The sequence below is a fragment of the Salvelinus namaycush genome, chromosome 23 (assembly GCF_016432855.1).
Source record: "Salvelinus namaycush isolate Seneca chromosome 23, SaNama_1.0, whole genome shotgun sequence".
Classification (NCBI taxonomy): domain Eukaryota; kingdom Metazoa; phylum Chordata; class Actinopteri; order Salmoniformes; family Salmonidae; genus Salvelinus; species Salvelinus namaycush.
The window spans coordinates 12324891-12346970 of record NC_052329.1 but is presented as its reverse complement, the minus strand read 5'-3'; the positions used below and the strand labels follow the sequence as shown (position 1 = coordinate 12346970).

Below are 22080 nucleotides of genomic sequence, written 5' to 3'. Positions count from 1 at the left end.
TCCACAGTGAGGAAGTAGTCTTTACACGTCTCAAAGTCCAGAGGCTTAGACACTGAGATGGCACCTGGTACACAGAGAGAGAGTGAGAAATCAACGGGGAGGTAGATATCCTACTTCTAACACCATGTACAAGTCTGTAACACACATTTTCTAACAAAGACATAAATTGACACTTTATATTCTGCATATGGAAACTCACCAGTGAGGGCATGTATGTGGAACTTTCCGTGCTCGTTGCCTGAGCGGATACTATAGGTGATCTCAGCATTGGTTCCAATGTCCTTACTGGCTGCGTACACTCTCAGCACCTCCGTCCCTAACGCCACATCCTCTGGCACGGTGGCGAGGTGGTCACGCCGCTCAAACACCGGCGGGTTGTCATTGATGTCCAGGACCGTGACGGTCACGTTGACCAGGGAGGACAGGCGGACCGGAGAGCCCTGGTCGGACGCTCTGACCGTGATCATGTAGGACGGTTGCTGTTCGCGGTCTAGGGTACGTTCCAGGACCACGATACCGGAGGACTTGTCGATGGAGAAGAAGCCGCCGGCAGAGTTGGCCAGAGAATAGACCACCTTATGACTGACACCTGGAGAGAGGAGAGAGGAGGGAAGGACGCGAGAACAGTCTTTCATAAATCAATGATTTCATTCATTGATTGCCATCTGTGTGTATGTGTGTTTTGAGAGTTGAGATGTAGAGATATCAGAAAGCAGACAGAGAGAGAGAGAGAAAGAGACATAAAAGAGAGAGAGAAAGAGATAGAGAAAAGAGTGATAGAGAAAAGAGAGAGAAAGAGAGAGTGATAAAGAGGTTGACTCCAGTTCAAACATTAATCTTTGTTTAATTGGTCTCTCTCCTCCCATGATACCCTTGTCTCTCCCTCCCTCTCCTCCCATGATACCCTTGTCTCTCCCTCCCTCTCCTCCCATGATACCCTTGACTCTCCCTCCCTCTCCTCCCATGATACCCTTCTCTCTCCCTCCCTCTCCTCTCTTGTCTCTCCCTCCCTCTCCTCCCCTTATACCCTTCTCTCTCCCTCCCTCTCCTCCCCTTATACCCTTCTCTTTACCTCCCTCTCCTCCCCTTATACCCTTCTCTCTCCCTCCCTCTCCTCCCCTTATACCCTTCTCTTTCCCTCCCTCTCCTCCCCTTATACCCTTCTCTTTCCCTCCCTCTCCTCCCATGATACCCTTGTCTCTCCCTCCCTCTCCCCTCATGATACCCTTGTCTCTCCCTCCCTCTCCTCTCATGACACCCTTGTCTCTCCCTCCCTCTCCTCTCATGATACCCTTGTCTCTCCCTCCCTCTCCTCTCATGATACCCTTGTCTCTCCCTCCCTCTCCTCTCATGATACCCTTGTCTCTCCCTCCCGCTCCTCTCATGATACCCTTGTCTCTCCCTCCCTCTCCTCTCATGATACCCTTGTCTCTCCCTCCCTCTCCTCTCATGATACCCTTCTCTCTCCCTCCCATGATACCCTTGTCTCTCCCTCCCTCTCCTCTCATGATACCCTTCTCTCTCCCTCCCATGATACCCTTGTCTCTCCCTCCCTCTCCTCTCATGATACCCTTCACTCTCTCCCTCCCTCTCCTCTCATGATACCCTTGTCTCTCCCTCCCTCTCCTCTCATGATACCCTTGTCTCTCCCTCCCTCTCCTCTCATGATACCCTTGTCTCTCCCTCCCTCTCCTCTCATGATACCCTTCACTCTCTCCCTCCATCTCTCTCTCTGGTTCCCTCTTCCTCACTCTCTTTCCCTCTCTCGCTCTCCCTCTCTTTCTTCCTCTCCCTCTCTCTCTTCCTCTGATGCCCTTCTCTCTGTCATCCTGCCACAGCGCTTCCTATTTGAAACCTACCGCCAGTCGACACTGCATGGCTTGTTGGTAAACAAGTGTGGTTGTGACTTTTTATTAGTGTGGTTGTGGCAGAGCTTAATTGTCTTTCCCTTCCCTCTTTGCAAGGTTGAGACGGTGACAGCAGCCAAACCCAGTCAGAAACAGAATGTGAGTGTTAGCAGTGTGTGTGTGTGTGTGTGTGTGTGTGTGTGTGTGTGTGTGTGTGTGTGTGTGTGTGTGTGTGTGTGTGTGTGTGTGTGTGTGTGTGTGTGTGTGTGTGTGTGTGTGTGTGTGTGTGTGTGTGTGTGTGTGTGTGTGATTGCTATCAGTAAGTGCTAGTAGCTGGTCCAAACCCAAGGCAAATTAAATAGGATTGCTAACAGCTTACAGTGAGGTATGTGCTGAGCAGAACAGAGTAAACATTATTATAAACTCTACCCATCTATCGGTTAATATTCAGCTGGATGGGCAACTCTGGTCCTGGAGAGCTGCAGTATGTGCAGGTGAGAGAGGGAGAGAGAGAGAGAGAGAGGGAGAGAGGGAGAGAGGGAGAGAGAGAGAGAGAGAGAGAGAGAGAGAGAGAGAGAGAGGCAGAAAGTGAGAGAGACAGAGCGAAAGAGAGAGACAGAGTGTGAGAGTGTGTGACAGAGAGAGAGAGAGGGAGAGGGAGAGCGAGAGAGAGAGAGAGAGAGAGATCGAGAGAGAGAGAGAGATCGAGAGAGAGAGAGAGAGAGAGAGAGAGAGAGAGAGAGAGAGAGAGAGTAGAATATTCCATTCCTACCTTCATCAGGGTCGATGGCCTGTATGCGTGTAAGCAGGGCCTTGGTAGATGTGTCTTCATACACACTGGCAGTGTAGTGGGGAGCAGAGAACGCTGGAGGGTTGTCATTCACATCCAACAGCGTCAGGTGGACCTCTGCCCGACAGAACCGACCACCTCCGTCTGTTGCCTGGGCAACCAGTCTGTACACGGGGGTCTTCTCCCGGTCCAGGGCCTGGGCTGTCTTTAGTTCGCCTGAACAGAAAAAGAGGAGAGACAGGTTAAGATTACACAGACATCAACTTCATTGGCACATGTAAAATAAAGGTAGTGTACCAGTGTCTGGGTCGATGCTGTAGTCTTCAGAGCCAGGTCCATGTAGTGAGTACTGGATCCAAGCACTGACGCCTGCATCAGCATCGCTGGCCCCAACCCCCACTATCACTCTGTTGACTGGGATATCCTCTGGGACCGAGGCGGTGTACAGAGCCTGCACACACAGCAAGATAGCATCAAACACCATAACACTCATAATTCATAGCATTTACACACACAACAAGAACATACTAACAACAAAAAATCATCCCTCCGAACAAACAGCTCCTCAATACACAACAACAAGAAAACACTAACATCAAACAGTCATTCCTCCAAACTAGTGTTGCACATTTTGGGGAATATTCAGAGGTGGAAACTTTCCGTGGAATATATGGGAATTAAAGGGAATATATGGGAATTAACGGAAATATATGCAAATTAATACTAACCCCATTTAAATGTAGATGTTTTCTGCATTGGATATATTTACCATATCATATGGAGACAGAAACATAAACCTTTTACCTTATCATAAGTAGACACAATTGCAAATGATTAAATCCTTCCAATAGAAATTAAAAAAACTATATAGTTACAAATTGAACTTTAATTAAATGAGTTGACTCTTCACATGGGATGATTTTACTGAACAACAAAAGAAAAGGAATATTGAATGATTCCCAATGATCTATCGCATCTCCCAAAAATGTTTTCAACATACATCTGTAAAATGATAGTCTAGAAACTAAAGCTTTGGTTGTCTTCCTCTCAGGCTTCCATGTCTTCTCCCTGGACCTCCTCAATGTCCACCTCAATATCCACCTTCACTGTCACTTTCAAACCTTATTGAGGATGGCTCGTTGTCAGGCTCAAAAAGCCTCGAATTTGCCCCGATGGTCACCAATTTTTCAACCCTTGTATTGGTCAGCCTGTTGCGTGCTTTGGTGTGTGTGTTCCCAAACAAGGACCAGTTGCACTCTGAGGTGGCTGATGTTGGTGGGATTTGGAGGATGATGGAGGCAACAGGGGAAAGAGCCTCAGATCCACAAAGTCCCTTCCACCAGTTGGCTGATGAGATATGTTGGCACGACTGCCATATTGCATCTCCATCCCAAAGCACTTGCTTGGAAGTGTACTTCGCCAGACTGCCAAGGACCTTGCCCTCATCCAGACCAAGGTGGCGAGACATGGTAGTGATGACACCATACGCCGTGTTGATCTCTACACCAGACAGGATGCTCTTGCCAGCATACTTGGGGTCCAACATGTACGCTGCGGCGTGTATGGGCTTCAGGCAGAAGTCTTCACGTTATTTGATGTATTTCAGAACTGCAGTTTCCTCTGCTTGGAGCAACAGTGTAGTGGGCAGGGCAGTATGGATTTATTCTCTTACATCTACAAGCAGAGTCTGAACATCAGACAGGATGGCATTGTCTCCCTCAGTCCGTGCAATGGCTACTGCTATAGGTTTCAGGCTGCTTACCACTCTCTCCCAAAATACATAATCCAGGAGGATCCTCTTGATGGGGCTGTCCATATCGGCAGACTGTGATATGGACCTTTCTTGGAGAGACTCCTTCCCCTCCAGGAGACTGTCAAACATGATGACAACACCACCCCAAAGGGTGTTGCTGGATAGCTTCAATGTGGTGCTGTTATTCTTCTCACTTTGCTTGGTGAGTTAGATTGCTGCTATAACTTGATGACCCTTCACATATCTAACCATTTTCTTTGGCTCTCTTGAAGTGTATCCATTGTTTTCAGTGCCATGATGTCCTTGGAGAGCAGATTCAATGCATAAGCCGCACAGCCAATGGGTGTGATGTGAGGGTAGGACTCCTCCACTTTAGACCAAGCAGCCTTCATGTTCGCAGCATTGTCTGTCACCAGTGCAAAAACCTTCTGTGGTCCAAGGTCATTGATGACTGCCTTCAGCTCATCTGCAATGTAGAGACCGGTGTGTCTGTTGTCCCTTGTGTCTGTGCTCTTGTAGAATACTGGTTGAGGGGTGGAGATGATGTAGTTAATTATTCCTTGCCCACAAACAATTGACCACCCATCAGAGATGGTTGCAATACAGTCTGCGTTGTCTATGATTTGCTTGACCTTCACTTGAACTCTGTTGAACTCTGCATCCAGCAAATTAGTAGATCAAGCATGTCTGGTTGGAGGGGTGTATGCTGGGCAAAGAACATTCAGAAATCTCTTCCAATACTCATTGCCTGTGAGCATCAGAGGTGAACCAGTATCATACACAGCTCGAGCAAGACATCCATTAGCATTTCTCTGACTACGTTCCTCCATTGTGTCAAAAACACTTCTAATTCAGGAGGATCATGAGCTGTTACTATCGATAAGGTGTCTGATTCATCATTTTCACCTCGAATAAAAGTAGAGGGACCTTTGTCAGAGGTTGCTTGAGGGAACTTGATGCACATGGCCAGATGAATCTGTATCTTTGTTGCATTCTTCACATATGATTTGGCAGAGTATTTGAAAATGTACACTGCTTTTCTTTCTACATTAGCTGCAGTGAAATGTCTCCACACATCAGATAGTGCCCGTGGCATTTTCCTGTAAAGATTAGAAAAAAAATTGTAAAAAACCCCCAAATACAATTCCATGTACAGATAAGTAGTTAAGCAGTTAGATTAAACAACTCCTTTGTAAGATAAATGTTTTAAAATGAAACACGTATGGAAACAGGTGAATTAACACTCCTCAGTTAGCAGGCTCAAGCTTAAACCCACATGGTAGCAAAAACAAACTAGCAGAAATTGTTAACAAGTTAGAAATGATTTAAACACACTTTTCTGTAGGCTACTTATTACTAGTTAACAAAAAATCATGTATGTCTTATAAAATATTCACCCCACCCAGTATTGTAATCAAAACTTACCAGAAAGCATGTAGTCCTTGGCTCAGACAGTGTAGTAGTGTGGGCCCAATAGCATCTCATTAGTGTGCAAGATCTTGAGAATCAGCTGTACATGTGATGGAAGAGTGCACTGTGCATGCAGAGGGTTGCAATTCCATTGAGTTGGGGATAGTTTAACCAAAATATGCCACAAGACATAGAATTGCCTTTTGTGTATCCCACAAAAAAGGTTCTCTGTTATAAGCTAACTTTGTTGATGAATTTAAGCAAAATTCCCAATATTCCCAGGCTTAACTTCTCATGAAAAATTTCTGGAAAAAGTGTGGAAATTTACCGGAAAGTTTCCGCCCCTTTGCAACTCTACTCCGAACAAACAGCTCCTCCAAAACAACAACAGCATACATATCAACCAGCATCAAACACGCCACAACTCTCCTAATTGTGAACAACAACTCTCTAGACAGACAGAGAAAACTAACAGCAGTAACTAAAAAGCAGCAACAAACATTGTCTGTCAAACGGCATTAGAAATCAACACAGTTCCTTAACATATACAGCAAACACACTGCTCAAACAGACACACAACCACAGCTATGTATGACCAGACCTCACACAGGAACACACAGACAGAACCACAGCTACGTATCACCAGACCTCACACAGGAACACACAGACACAACCACAGCAACGTATCACCAGACCTCACACAGGAACACACAGACACAACCACAGCTATGTATGACCAGACCTCACACAGGAACACACAGACACAACCACAGCAACGTATCACCAGACCTCACACAGGAACACACAGACACAACCACAGCTACGTATCACCAGACCTCACACAGGAACACACAGACACAACCACAGCTACGTATCACCAGACCTCACACAGGAACACACAGACACAACCACAGCTACGTATCACCAGACCTCACACAGGAACACACAGACACAACCACAGCTACGTATCACCAGACCTCACACAGGAACACACAGACACAACCACAGCTACGTATCACCAGACCTCACACAGGAACACACAGACACAACCACAGCTACGTATCACCAGACCTCACACAGGAACACACAGACACAACCACAGCTACGTATCACCAGACCTCACACAGGAACACACAGACACAACCACAGCTACGTATCACCAGACCTCACACAGGAACACACAGACACAACCACAGCTACGTATCACCAGACCTCACACAGGAACACACAGACACAACCACAGCTACGTATCACCAGACCTCACACAGGAACACACAGACACAACCACAGCTACGTATCACCAGACCTCACACAGGAACACACAGACACAACCACAGCTACGTATCACCAGACCTCACACAGGAACACACAGACACAACCACAGCTACGTATCACCAGACCTCACACAGGAACACACAGACACAACCACAGCTACGTATCACCAGACCTCACACAGGAACACACAGACACAACCACAGCTACGTATCACCAGACCTCACACAGGAACACACAGACACAACCACAGCTACGTATCACCAGACCTCACACAGGAACACACAGACACAACCACAGCTACGTATCACCAGACCTCACACAGGAACACACAGACACAACCACAGCTACGTATCACCAGACCTCACACAGGAACACACAGACACAACCACAGCTACGTATCACCAGACCTCACACAGGAACACACAGACACAACCACAGCAAGGTACCACCAGACCTCACACAGGAACACACAGACAAAACCACAGCAAGGTACCACCAGACCTCACACAGGAACACACAGACACAACCACAGCTACGTATCACCAGACCTCACACAGGAACACACAGACACAACCACAGCTACGTATCACCAGACCTCACACAGGAACACACAGACACACAACCACAGCTACGTATCACCAGACCTCACACAGGAACACACGGACACAACCACAGCTACGTATCACCAGACCTCACACAGGAACACACAGACACAACCACAGCTATGTATGACCAGACCTCACACAGGAACACACAGACACAACCACAGCAACGTATCACCAAACCTCACACAGGAACACACAGACACAACCACAGCTACGTATCACCAGACCTCACACAGGAACACACAGACACAACCACAGCTACGTATCAACAGACCTCACACAGGAACACACAGACAGAACCACAGCAACGTATCACCAGACCTCACACAGGAACACACAGACACACAACCACAGCTACGTATCACCAGACCTCACACAGGAACACACAGACACAACCACAGCTACGTATCACCAGACCTCACACAGGAACACACAGACACAACCACAGCAAGGTATCACCAGACCTCACACAGACACAACCACAGCTACGTATCACCAGACCTCACACAGGAACACACAGACACAACCACAGCAACGTATCACCAGACCTCACACAGGAACACACAGACACAACCACAGCAACGTATCACCAGACCTCACACAGGAACACACAGACACAACCACAGCTATGTATGACCAGACCTCACACAGGAACACACAGACACAACCACAGCAACGTATCACCAGACCTCACACAGGAACACACAGACACAACCACAGCAACGTATCACCAGACCTCACACAGGAACACACAGACACAACCACAGCTACGTATCACCAGACCTCACACAGGAACACACAGACACAACCACAGCAACGTATCACCAGACCTCACACAGGAACACACAGACACAACCACAGCTATGTATGACCAGACCTCACACAGGAACACACAGACACAACCACAGCAACGTATCACCAGACCTCACACAGGAACACACAGACAGAACCACAGCAACGTATCACCAGACCTCACACAGGAACACACAGACACAACCACAGCTACGTATCACCAGACCTCACACAGGAACACACAGACACAACCACAGCAACGTATCACCAGACCTCACACAGGAACACACAGACACAACCACAGCAAGGTATCACCAGACCTCACACAGACACAACCACAGCTACGTATCACCAGACCTCACACAGGAACACACAGACACAACCACAGCAACGTATCACCAGACCTCACACAGGAACACACAGACACAACCACAGCAACGTATCACCAGACCTCACACAGGAACACACAGACACAACCACAGCTATGTATGACCAGACCTCACACAGGAACACACAGACACAACCACAGCAACGTATCACCAGACCTCACACAGGAACACACAGACACAACCACAGCAACGTATCACCAGACCTCACACAGGAACACACAGACACAACCACAGCTACGTATCACCAGACCTCACACAGGAACACACAGACACAACCACAGCAACGTATCACCAGACCTCACACAGGAACACACAGACACAACCACAGCTATGTATGACCAGACCTCACACAGGAACACACAGACACAACCACAGCAACGTATCACCAGACCTCACACAGGAACACACAGACACAACCACAGCAACGTATCACCAGACCTCACACAGGAACACACAGACACAACCACAGCTACGTATCACCAGACCTCACACAGGAACACATCTCAAATACACTCTAAATTATATAGTGCTTGTTTACAGCAAAGTAACAGACCGTGAAAACAGAACCAACTGCAGCAAACAAAATGATTAAATATGAGTTATGACTGAGGCTTGAACATAAAACACAACCACATATAAGACAAGTGGAATTCAACTTTAAAGTCACATTTCTGTGACAGTTATGGGATAGCTTACAATAAACAATGAACACCTATGATAATCATTACCAATATTTTACTATGTTGTAGGAAACTATAGCATTCAGAAAACATATTAGAATAATGACCAATAAACATAAACATATCAAATGCAATAGTGTACAGAAGGAAAAGTCTGCAAATAAAATGTGACTGACCTCGTCGCAGACAGGGCTGTTGTCATTGGTGTCAGTCACAGACACCTCCACGGTTGCCCTGGTGACGAACAGGCCGTCGCTAGCGGTAACGTTGAGAAGGTACAGGTCCTGTTCCTCACGGTCCAGCGGGCGCTTCACATACATCTTCCACTCACCTTGCACCTGCCCCAGGGCAAACTCCCCTCGAGGGTTCCCCCCTGAGGAGAGAGAGAGTTTATATACACACCCAAGGGTTCCTACCTGAGGAGAGAGAGAGTTTATATACACACCCTGAGGAGAAGGCTGCAATCTGAGGGCCAGCCTTAAACACGCACACACATGCACACACACACACACACACACACACACACACACACACACACACACACACACACACACACACACACACACACACACACACACACACACACACACACACACACACACACACACACACACACACACACACACACACCAGATGTATTTGCCAGTGCTTTAATGACCTCTATACTTCCTCTCAGCCCTCCATCTGACACTGAGAGCTGAGCAGAATAAATTATTACAATCTGCCATGGAGCTTTTTATTTGGACGTTGCACTGGAATTAAAAGTGGAGCAATCAATGAGGGTCAAGCACATAACGACAGTGGTAATTCACTACATTTAACAGGAGCAGGCTCAGCTCAGCACTACAGTAGGTAGTGACGTCTCTCTACCAAATCCACAAATCCACACAGCCTCTCATACACAGAACCTTAGTGACTCTATAGTAACTCTATAGTAACTCTAGAGTCACACAGGGGGAGGAAGGATGGAGAGAGAGAAATGGTGAAAGAGAGAGCGACAGTAAGCGAGGAAACGGAAGAGAGCGCGAGAGAGAACTTTTATGTAACAAAAGGGAGAGGGAAAAGAGAAAGGGAGATTTTTTATTTTTTATTAAACTAGGCAAGTCAGTTAAGAACAAATTCTTATTTACAATGACGGCCTAGGAACAGTGGGTTAACTGCAGAACGACAGATTTTTACCTTGTCAGGTCAGGGATTCGATCTAGCAACCTTTCGGTTACTGGCCCAACGCTCTAACCACTAGGCTACCTGACGCGAGAGAGACAGACAGACAACCTATTATGTGAATATTTATAGTTGTCTAACACTGACTGTTCCCTGCCTGCACTAGACAGGCAGGGAACTAACACTCTTTGCAGCAGAGTGGGCCTTTTCATAGAAAGCAGAGCAGCTTCTCCAAGACTAGTGAGTGAGTGGGAGGCTGCAGTCTCGGTGTAAGGACCAGCCATGCAGACTCAGTAATAGACTACAGATGTAGGATCTTAATTTGAGCCACTTTGCTACAGCAGGAAAATCATCCTGCAGCAACAGGAAATGTGAATTATTATGTGTATTACAATATAAATAATGGAATTTTTTTATCCATTTTTCGTTAGGGCAAATCAAGTCTGATATTTTAAAGTGGAAATTACAAACTTTAGAAGCCTATTTAAACCTTGAATAGACTACAACTTTGCATTTCTCAACAACAAAAGAGTGATCAAATTAAGATCTTACAACTGTAGCTGTTCCAGTCAGCCTCAGTAGCACAGCCTCTACTCTGTGAGTCATCTCACCACCACTTCAATACGAACACATCATCAGCCTCCTCCTGTCCCCACCACTTCATCAGCCTCCTCCTGTCCTCACCACTTCATCAGCCTCCTCCTGTCCTCACCACTTCATCAGCCTCCTCCTGTCCTCACCACTTCATCAGCCTCCTTCTGTCCTCACCACTTCATCAGCCTCCTTCTGTCCTCACCACTTCATCAGCCTCCTCCTGTCCTCACCACTTCATCAGCCTCCTCCTGTCCTCACCACTTCATCAGCCTCCTCCTGTCCTCACCACTTCATCAGCCTCCTCCTGTCCTCACCACTTCATCAGCCTCCTCCTGTCCTCACCACTTCATCAGCCTCCTCCTGTCCTCACCACTTCATCAGCCTCCTCCTGTCCCTACCACTTCATCAGCCTCCTCCTGTCCTCACCACTTCATCAGCCTCCTCCTGTCCCCACCACTTCATCAGCCTCCTCCTGTCCTCACCACTTCATCAGCCTCCTCCTGTCCCCACCACTTCATCAGCCTCCTCCTGTCCTCACCACTTCATCAGCCTGCTTTTGTCCTCACCACTTCATCAGCCTCCTCCTGTCCTCACCACTTCATCAGCCTCCTCCTGTCTTCACCCCTTGATCAGCCTCCTCCTGTCCTCACCACTTCATCAGCCTCCTCCTGTCTTCACCACTTCATCAGCCTCCTCACCACTTCATCAGCCTCCTTCTGTCCTCACCCCTTCATCATCCTCCTCCTGTCCTCACCCCTTCATCAGCCTCCTCCTGTCCTCACCACTTCATCAGCCTGCTTTTTTCCTCACCACTTCATCAGCCTCCTCACCACTTCATCAGCCTCCTTCTGTCCTCACCCCTTCATCAGCCTCCTCCTGTCCTCACCCCTTCATCAGCCTCCTCCTGTCCCCACCACTTCATCAGCCTCCTCCTGTCCTCACCACTTCATCAGCCTGCTTTTGTCCCCACCACTTCATCAGCCTCCTCCTGTCCTCACCACTTCATCAGCCTCCTCCTGTCCTCACCACTTCATCAGCCTCCTCCTGTCTTCACCCCTTCATCAGCCTCCTCCTGTCCTCACCACTTCATCAGCCTCCTCCTGTCTTCACCCCTTCATCAGCCTCCTCCTGTCCTCACCACTTCATCAGCCTCCTTCTGTCCTCACCACTTCATCAGCCTCCTCACCACTTCATCAGCCTCCTCCTGTCCTCACCACTTCATCAGCCTCCTCCTGTCCTCACCCCACTCATTAATGACTCACTGACTGACTGAGAGGGACTAGAAAGGGTATGCTTATATAGGCTCACGTTTTTAATTGAACCTTTATTTAACTAGGCAAGTCAGTTAAGAACAAATTCTTATTTACAATGACGGCCTTCCCCGGCCAAACCCTTCCCTAACCCGGACGACGCTGGGCCAGTTGTGCACCTCCCTATGGGGCTCCCGATCACGGGCCGGTTGTGATATAGCCCGGGATCAAACCAGGGTCTGTAGTGTCACCTCTAGCACTGAGATGCAATGCCTTAGACCGCTTTGCCACCGAAGTAGACTTGCAGGCAGACAGGTAGGTAGGCAGACAGGCAGCTAGGCAGGCAGGCAGGCAGACAGTCAGATAGGAAGGCAGACAGGTAGGCAGGCAGATAGAAAGGCAGGCAGGCACTCAGACAGGCAGGCAGAAAGGTAAACAGGAAGGCAGAAGAGGCAGACAGGCAGGCAGACATGCACACAGACAGGCAGACAGAAAGGCAGACAGACAGGCAGGCAGGCATGAAGGCAGACAGGAAGGCAGAAGAGGCAGACATGCAGGCAGAAAGGAAGACAGGAAGGCAGAAGAGGCAGACATGCAGGCAGAAAGGAAGACAGGCAGGCAGAAGAGGCAGAAAGGCATGCAGAAAGGAAGACAGGCAGGCAGAAGAGGCAGGCATGCAGGCAGGCAGAAATGCAGACATGCGGGCAGGCAGAAAGGCAGACAGGCAGGCAGAAAGGCAGACAGGCAGTCAGAAATGCAGACAGGCAGAAAGGCAGACAGAAAGGCAGAAAGGCAGGCAGAAAGGAAGACAGGCAGGCAGGCAGAAAAGAAAAGCAGGCAGAAAGGAAGACAGGCAGGCAGAAGAGGCAGGCATGCAGGCAGGCAGAAATGCAGACATGCAGACAGGCAGGCAGGCAGAAAGGCAGGCAGGCAGGCAGAAAGGCAGACAGGCAGGCAGAAAGGCAGACAGGCAGACACAGATGTTGAGAGAAAGTAGGAAATGAAAAAAAGGAGGAGGAAACAACATAATGACAGAGAAGAGAAGTGCTAGAAGTCCTCTGGCTGAAGTGCTTTCCAGCAGATGCTTTTAACCAGAGTGACATATAATAAGTGCATTCGATTAAGAAAGTGTCCACAGAGTGTAGACTAGGGACCTGATGTCTAAGCCCCCCTAACTCACTGGCCACTACCCCCTGACAACATACCACAACACAGAGACAGACATTCTCTCTGTCTGAAACATAAAACAAAGGGAGCAGCAGGACAGGCACTGTTTCCTATTATAACAACATCCTAATTGGTTTTTCCTCTCCGCCTCCCTCAATATGGTCTGATGATAGCTCTAAACACCCAGCTTCTGATTCATCTCAACATCACTAAACTCTGTGTAATTAAAATCAGCCGGTGGCTAAATGCATGATCTGGATCTATGGATGCGACTCGGGTGGGGACGATGGACGCACACGGGGACGATGGACGCACACGGGGACGATGGACGCACACGGGGACGATGGACGCACACGGGGACGATGGACGCACACGGGGACGATGGACGGCACACGGGGACGATGGACGCACACGGGGACGATGGACGCACACGGAGTGGATATAAAAAGATTTCCATCATTGTAAATTAATCACAGACACACTTCCTGTAAGCCTGCCCAACCACACTGCACCCCCATTACATCACTAACACTCAATCATTACATTTCCTTTTCCCAGTTTCTTTACATTTGATGAAACGTTCATGTTACCTCATCAAGGATGGTGTAGGGGAACGAAGACGCAGACGTCTAGACGAGGCTTTGAGAGCGGCTGGGTGACAACGCCCGTGGATGTATCATAACCTATCTCCTGGCTTCCGTCAAAGTTTAAAAATCCTCCCCGAGTTATAATAAACTACTGCTATCTAAGAAAGGATGAAGGTTTGGCAGATAGAACGCCATCAGGTCGCCAAGACAACACCAAACAACGTTAGATAATAATACAGCAGTAATGAAATAGTCTCTGGCTCAGCTAAATCAAATGATGTTGTTTTTCACCTTGTGGTGTTCTTCAATACAGGTCTTCCCATATATCCCTGGCTTTCTAACTATTTCCTGCTGTGTCAAAGATCGATTCAAAGTGTCTTGTTGTAAAAGTGTGTAAAATCTGTGTCTTTCTGCTGTGTAAGGTCACATCTAGCTGTCGTTCATTCTCTCTCTCTCTCATCCTCCCTCTTTCTCTATGCACTGTGTAGCATACGTTTATTCTCCTTCTCAATCTATCTGCCTCTCTTTGATGTAGGTAAGGTCACAGCTCTCCTGTCTTTCATTCTCCCTCCCTCGCTCCCTCTCTCTCTACTGGTGATGCTCATTAGAATGCCATTCAGCAGAGGGGTTCCTTAGCTTCCCAGTTGGCATGGCGATCCACCGCTCTGTCTCATTGGGCGTTCCTACTTAATTATTATTTTGTCACTTGTCAATTAGCAGAGAATAAATTAGACAACTCTTACCCTCTTTCAACAGATTTTGTCCTCTTTTGTCCTTCTCTCTAACCTTTGATATCTCTGTTTAGTTATCAAACTAGACTTTACCACTCTTTCAACTGCCAGGTACTTCACCAAATCAAATACTCACTAAATGGCAAAAACATTTATGAAAATCAACTCCTATTGACGTCCCTGGGTCAACCACAATCTAATTAACCCTCTCCAGTCTCCCGCCACAAACACTTTAAAAGAAACATCCATCCATTAAAGTCATGGAGAGAGATAAAAACAGGACTTATTGCTATAGCAACAAATTTCATCAAATGCACTGCAGGTACTCGTGTCTTTAAACTGTTTACTCTGACTGTATTTACTACCTCAGCGGCCTTCGGCGAGGCTGTAATTTTGTGGTAAATGTCAGGGTTGTTGTGCAGGCATGTCATATTTTGTGGTGAAAAATTGCTTATCTGGCAGTGAGAGCTAGTCTCAGCAGTATTTAAATCATTATTACTGTGACAACGCTTGTTTATTAATCAAGCCCCCACTGCTGGTATGCGCCAGTATACCTAAGATACAAATAAGAAATGTATGAATTATAAATCATGCCTCATCCTTAATTTAGTGTTATGAGTTTCCCTCTTGTTTATTCACGAGCGTTGTTGTGATGGTTTGGAGATGAGCCAGGCAGAATACAAATGAAGAGTTTATCTGAAGTAAACAAGGACACAGACAGTGGTACAGACAGACAGAAAGACAGACAGACATACCGAGAGCGACAGAGACAGACAGACAGGTAGATAGAGAGGCAGGCAGTGAAGTGAGAGAGATAGAGAGATAGAGAGAGAGGCAGGCAGTGAAGTGAGACAGGGACGAGACAGACAGACAGACAGACAGACAGACAGACAGACAGACAGACAGACAGACAGACAGACAGACAGACAGACAGACAGACAGACAGACAGACAGACAGACAGACAGACAGACAGACAGACAGACAGACAGACAGACAGTGAAGTGAGATAGATAGATAGAGAGAGAGAGAGAGAGAGAGAGAGAGAGAGAGAGAGAGAGAGAGAGAGAGAGAGAGAGAGAGAGCGATAGATAGATAGATAGATAGATACATAGATAGATAGATAGATAGATAGATAGATAGATAGATAGATAGATAGATAGATAGATAGATATTTGTGACCTGTTGCCACAAGAAAAGGGCAACCAGTTAAGAACAAACACCATTGTAAATACAACCCATTTTTATGGTTATTTATTTTCCCTTGTGTACTTTAACCATTTGTACATCGTTACAACACTATATATATATATAATATGACATTTGTAATGTCTTTATTGTTTTGAAACTTCTGTATGTGTAATGTTTACTGTTAATTTTTATTGTTTATTTCACTTTTGTATATTATTATTACCTCACTTGCTTTGGCAATGTTAACACATGTTTCCCATGCCAAAAAGGATAGATAGGCAGTGAAGTGAGACAGGGAGACGGAGACAGACAGATAGAGATAGCCAATATGAAGGTAGAGAAGCAGACAGACAGTCAGTGAGTGAGACAGGGGGACAGAAGACAAGTTGAAAGACAGACAGTGAGACATATAAAGATACATAAAAGGCACAGACAGCTAAATACATTAATAGCACAAACACTCCCATTCTATGACTCACCTGTGATGTGATAGCTGACTTGGCGGTTCACTGCAGAGCTGTCGTCGTCTCTAGTGTTGAGCACCGCCACCACCTCGCCAGGGGGGTCGCTCTCGCGCACCGAGCCCAGGTACCTCTCATCCAGGAAGCTGGGCGGGTTGTCGTTGATGTCTGACACGGCCAAGGTCACCGTGGAGGTGGAGGAGAGGGTCAGGGCCTCCCCCAGGTCTGAGGCCACAACCAGGAAGGTGTAGGATGGGCACATCTCGTGGTCCAACTCCTTGAGTGTAGAGATCCAGCCCGTGTTGCTTTCAATGGTGAAGGTCTCTGTGGATTGGTCCGGCTCTCCTTCAGATTGAGTCAACGTGCCTAGGCTGTATGTAACCTGTCCGTTAGCTCCAGAGTCTGGGTCCAGAGCCTGAAGCTGGATGATCATGGTGCCGATAGGCATCCCTTCCATCACTGTCGCCTCGTAGGAGTTGGATTCAAATGCTGGCTTGTTGTCGTTCAGATCCAAGACTTTGACTTCTACATCAACGCTGGTCACAGAGTCCAGCTTTGCCTGCTGGACGGTGGCGGTGACCTTGAAGTGGAAGGAGGTGATGACCTCATGGTCAAGGGGCTTGTCCAGCTTGATGACCCCAGTGTCCCTGTCCACCACCAGGACTCCCTCCAGGTTGTTCTCCCCGGTCTCTCCGTTAACTAGAGCAAATATGACTGGCAGCGAGGCGTAGCCTGGTGGGGTGATGAGGCGGACGGACCCTAGGGCAGCTCCTATAGGGGTGTCCTCTGGGACGGTAAAGGAGAACTGGGGTTGGGTGAAGGAGGGGATGAGGGTGTCAGGTGCCAAGACATGGATGTAGACTGATACTAAAGAGTGCTTGACAGGGATGCCTCCATCAACTGCTTTGACAAAGAAAGACAGGACTGAGTTGCGCAGGTGGCTGAAACTCCCCTTGGTGACCATCCAGCCGTTGTCAGGGTCGATCTCTAAGATATCCACCACGGGTACGTGTGCCTCGCTGTAGAGCGAGTATGTCACCTTAGAGTTAGCACCATCATCAGGATCATATGCCTGGATCTGGGTCACCAGGAAGCCCTTGCCAACGTCAGATTTTACAGAAGCACGGTATTCCACAGCTCGAAAGCGAGGGACGTTGTCGTTGTCATCCACCAGGGAGACCCGGACGGTGCAGTAGGAGGCCCTTCCACCCCCGTCCTGGGCTGCCACCATGAGGAAAATGTTCTTGTTGGCTGGGTCCTCTCTGTCCAGCTTCTCCAGGGTGGTGATCTGACCATTGGCGTCCACACTAAACTTGTCCTTGCCCACGTCATTGATGAATGAGTAGGTAATCTGGCCAAACACTCCCGGGTCAGCATCGGTTGCCTTCACCTGAAAATAATAGTTAAGTTACTTTCTTTTAGATGGGGTATTGCACATGTTTGGCCAGAATGTTCATAAGCTGAATACTTAAAAATAAATGGTTCTTACCTGGATCACCTTGGTTCCTATAGCTGCATTTTCCCATACCTCTGCCTCGTAGGCATTCATTTCAAACACAGGACTGTAGAGGTTGGCCCCCAGGACCCTGACGTGCACCTGGGCCGTGCTGGTGAACACCCCATCAGACACGGATACATTCAGACTGTAGGCTGGCTCCATCCTCTGCTTCCTGTGACCAGACAGCGTGATGATACCCGTCTTACCATCCATCACAAATTTCATCCTTTCGTTCCCTGAAAGGATGCTGTACTCCAGTTTGTCATAGTCTGAGCTGTCAGCATCCGAAGCCTGGATGCAGGTCACAAAATGGTCCCTAGGGGCCAGCTCACTGACATAGGCCTCGTAGAGAAGCTGGTTGAACACCGGAGGGTTGTCGTTCATGTCGTTCACCACAAGCACGACCGACACTTCACTGCTCAGCGGTGGGAAGCCGTTATCGGTTGCCCTGACGATGAAGTCATAGCGCTGGACAAGCTCGTGGTCGAGCATGCGGGCGGTCAGGATGAGGCCACTGCTGCTGTCGATGTGGAAGTGGTCGGTGCTGTTGTAGGCATTTGTGGGATAGAAGATCTGATAGTGTACGATGTTGTTCTTCTCAGAGTCTTGGTCGGTAGCCACCACTTGCAGCGCCGGAGTGCCGATCATGGCAGTCTCAGACAGAACTGCCTTATAGGATGTTTTTTCAAACACCGGAGGGTTATCATTGACGTCATTAACTGTGACATCTACGTCCACCTCAGCACGGGCGCCGGTCAGGTAGTCTGTGGCTCTGACAGTCAGACGGAAGGATGAGGCGATCTCATAGTCCAGGGAGTTGATGACTCTAATGACTCCGGTGTCAAAGCCAATGTCAAACTGCAGAGAGGGGTCTCCCTCCACGATGGTGTAGATGATGTTCTGGCCCTCTGGGCTGGTGGCGTTGATTCCTAATATAGGCGTGTGTACCGCTACATCCTCGTTCACCGTCACTGCATAGAAGGACTTGTCAAAGACGGGCATGGCCTTGTTCACCACGGTGATGGGGAACTCTACGGCGGATGAGAGGGGAGGGTAACCTCCATCCTTGGCATAAACTACCATCTGGTACTCCTGGTTGGACAGGTCAGACTCAAAAGCCTCCTTCAGACGGAGGCCACCCGTCAGCCTGTCGATCTCAAAGTGTCCGTGGTCGTCTTTGAGGTAGTAAGACACCTCTCCGTTGATGCCTTTGTCACGGTCCATGGCGGTGACTCGGAATATGGGCACACCAGGTTTAGCCTCCACTTGGACAGCAGCATAATACGGAAGTCCAAGGAACGCAGGAGCATTGTCGTTAATGTCCTCTACCTGGACCCTGACCATCACCCTGGCAACACGCAGACGGTCGTGCTCCCTCCCAGCCTCCACCACCAGCTCATAGAACTCCTGCTCCTCACGGTCGAAGGGAACCCCAGTGGTCTGGATTACGCCAGAGGTGGGTCGGATCCGGAAGCGTGTCCCTGGATTCAGTAGGGTGTACCTGAGGGGCTCGTTGAGGCGATTCCCCACTGCGTTGACCACGGCCACTTTGGTGATGTTGGTATTGTTCTCCTGGATGGACGAGGAGTAAAGGCTGTGGGCGAAGAAGAGGCCAGAGTCCAGCGTCTCACGGACCAGAACAGTGACTAGAGCAGTGCTGGAGAACTTTCCATCAGACACTTTGACGTTGAAGCGGAACCGTTCCTTGGAGAAGTTGTTGTTCTTGACGATGATGATGCCGCTGGAGGGCTGGATGGCAAAGTGCTCCAGGTTTCCGTCTGTCAGTGAGTAGGTGAGTTCTGTGGCGACGTTTTGGTCTGGGTCTGTGGCTGAGACCTGTAATGCCTCTACTCCTACAAAGGTGGGCAGCAGCAGGACAGTTTCGTAGGCGTTCTGGGTGAAGACAGGTGGAGAGTCGTTTGTGTCGATTACCTGGATGGTGACCTCAGTGGGGCTATCCGCTGTCAGCTGAGGCCTCCCACTGTCCCTCACGTGAACATGAAAGTTAAAACTAGCAAACGTCTCGTGGTCCAGGTTGGCGATAGTCCTGATGGAGCCGGTGCCAGAATCCACTTTAAAGAACATTTTGGCTGTGTCCTCAACGATCTGATAGACCAGGAGAGCGTTCTGGTTGCGGTCAGCATCAGTGGCCTTGATGACCAAAGGAGTGTTGTCTGGGTTCAGGACCACACTGTTGATGGGCGCCGCCTCGCTGATACTACCCTGGTAGCACAGCAGCTGGAACACAGGTGGGTTGTCATTTTCATCCACCACCCGTATGAGCAGGGTGGCGTTGGAGGCCATGCCAGCCATGTTCGTGGCCTGGACGATCAGGTTATAAGATGCTGTGGTCTCATAGTCAAGGGGTTTCTGAGTTGTGATCACGCCGCTGTACTGGTTGATCCTGAAGGTGCGTTCGCTGTTGCCATGTCGGATGTCGTAGGTCAGTGTGGATTGGCTCATGGCGCTCACCGCGGTGACAGAGGTTCCCACGGCAACGTTCTCTGTGACCTCGGCATGGTACTCGGTCTGGGGGAACTTGGGTCCGGCGTTGTCGGACAGCGTGATGGCGATGCGAACCACAGAGTTGGCAGAGAGTGGCGGGGAGCCATTGTCGGTAACTCTGACGGTGATGATGTAATGGCCGATAGTGGAGAGGTCGAGCTCGCGGGCCACCGAGATGATCCCCAGAACCGGCTCAATCCGGAACGTGTTCCCTGTGTTGCCTAAAGGAAAACAGACATAACAACGAATATTCAGTGATAAAAACTAGTGCAACTAAATCTTTATCAACTGTTTGTATATTGTAATCTATTATCGATATACTGTCAATATCAGGGGTCCACCCACCTATAAGTAGTTTGCCAAACAATTCTGAAAGTACATGCAATGTTCACGCGTTCAACCGCAAACTGTCATAAACAAATCTCACACGTATCATACACCGCAAGCTCCCAGCTACTATCTAATCAACACAATATTGACATTATCCCACCTCTGGTTAGCCACTATTAGCCACTACTGTGCGCTTTGTCTATCGCTCCATGTTTATCCAGTTGATGTGATAACCATCTTGTAGGTTGAAAATAATGGGCATACTTTCCGCAAAACATTGTCAATGAAATGTTAACTGCAAAGTAGGCTTACCTGGCAGAAGTATATCATGAGTAAGTATATAATTTGTATCTATTATTTTATAACTTTGCCATGAAATGTGTAGCAGCAGTACAGAACCATCCCTAGAACGGCACATTAGATGGCACATTCCTCACATTAGACGGAACATTCCTCACATTAGACGGCACATTCCTCACATTAGACGGCACACCCCTCACATTAGACGGAACATTCCTCACATTAGACGGCACACCCCTCACATTAGACGGCACATTCCTCACATTAGACGGAACATTCCTCACATTAGACGGAACATTCCTCACATTAGACGGAACATTCCTCACATTAGACGGAACATTCCTCACATTAGACGGCACATTCCTCACATTAGACGGAACATTCCTCACATTAGACGGCACATTCCTCACATTAGACGGAACATTCCTCACATTAGACGGCACATTCCTCACATTAGACGGCACATTCCTCACATTAGACGGAACATTCCTCACATTAGACGGCACATTCCTCACATTAGACAGAACATTCCTCACATTAGACGGCACATTCCTCACATTAGACGGCACATTCCTCACATTAGACGGAACATTCCTCACATTAGACGGAACATTCCTCACATTAGACAGAACATTCCTCACATTAGACAGAACATTCCTCACATTAGACGGGACATTCCTCACATTAGACGGCACATTCCTCACATTAGACGGAACATTCCTCACATTAGACGGAACATTCCTCACATTAGACGGACATTCCT

The 22080-nt window shown here is 48.3% G+C and overlaps 1 protein-coding gene across 1 annotated transcript in view; it reads right to left on the bottom strand.

Annotated features, from left to right (window-relative positions):
- The window catches only part of fat3a (FAT atypical cadherin 3a), a 234259-nt gene that overhangs the window by 27569 nt on the left and 184610 nt on the right, over nucleotides 1–22080 (bottom strand). The window contains exons 10-16 of the mRNA XM_038962177.1: nucleotides 18174–20908; nucleotides 16703–18074; nucleotides 9718–9914; nucleotides 2935–3088; nucleotides 2620–2853; nucleotides 200–589; nucleotides 1–64 (exon numbers count right to left, since the gene is read on the bottom strand). The exon at nucleotides 1–64 is cut by the window's left edge and continues 151 nt beyond it. Of these exons, the coding sequence (XP_038818105.1) occupies nucleotides 1–64; nucleotides 200–589; nucleotides 2620–2853; nucleotides 2935–3088; nucleotides 9718–9914; nucleotides 16703–18074; nucleotides 18174–20908 (5146 nt within the window). The remainder of the gene's footprint in view (nucleotides 65–199; nucleotides 590–2619; nucleotides 2854–2934; nucleotides 3089–9717; nucleotides 9915–16702; nucleotides 18075–18173; nucleotides 20909–22080) is intronic.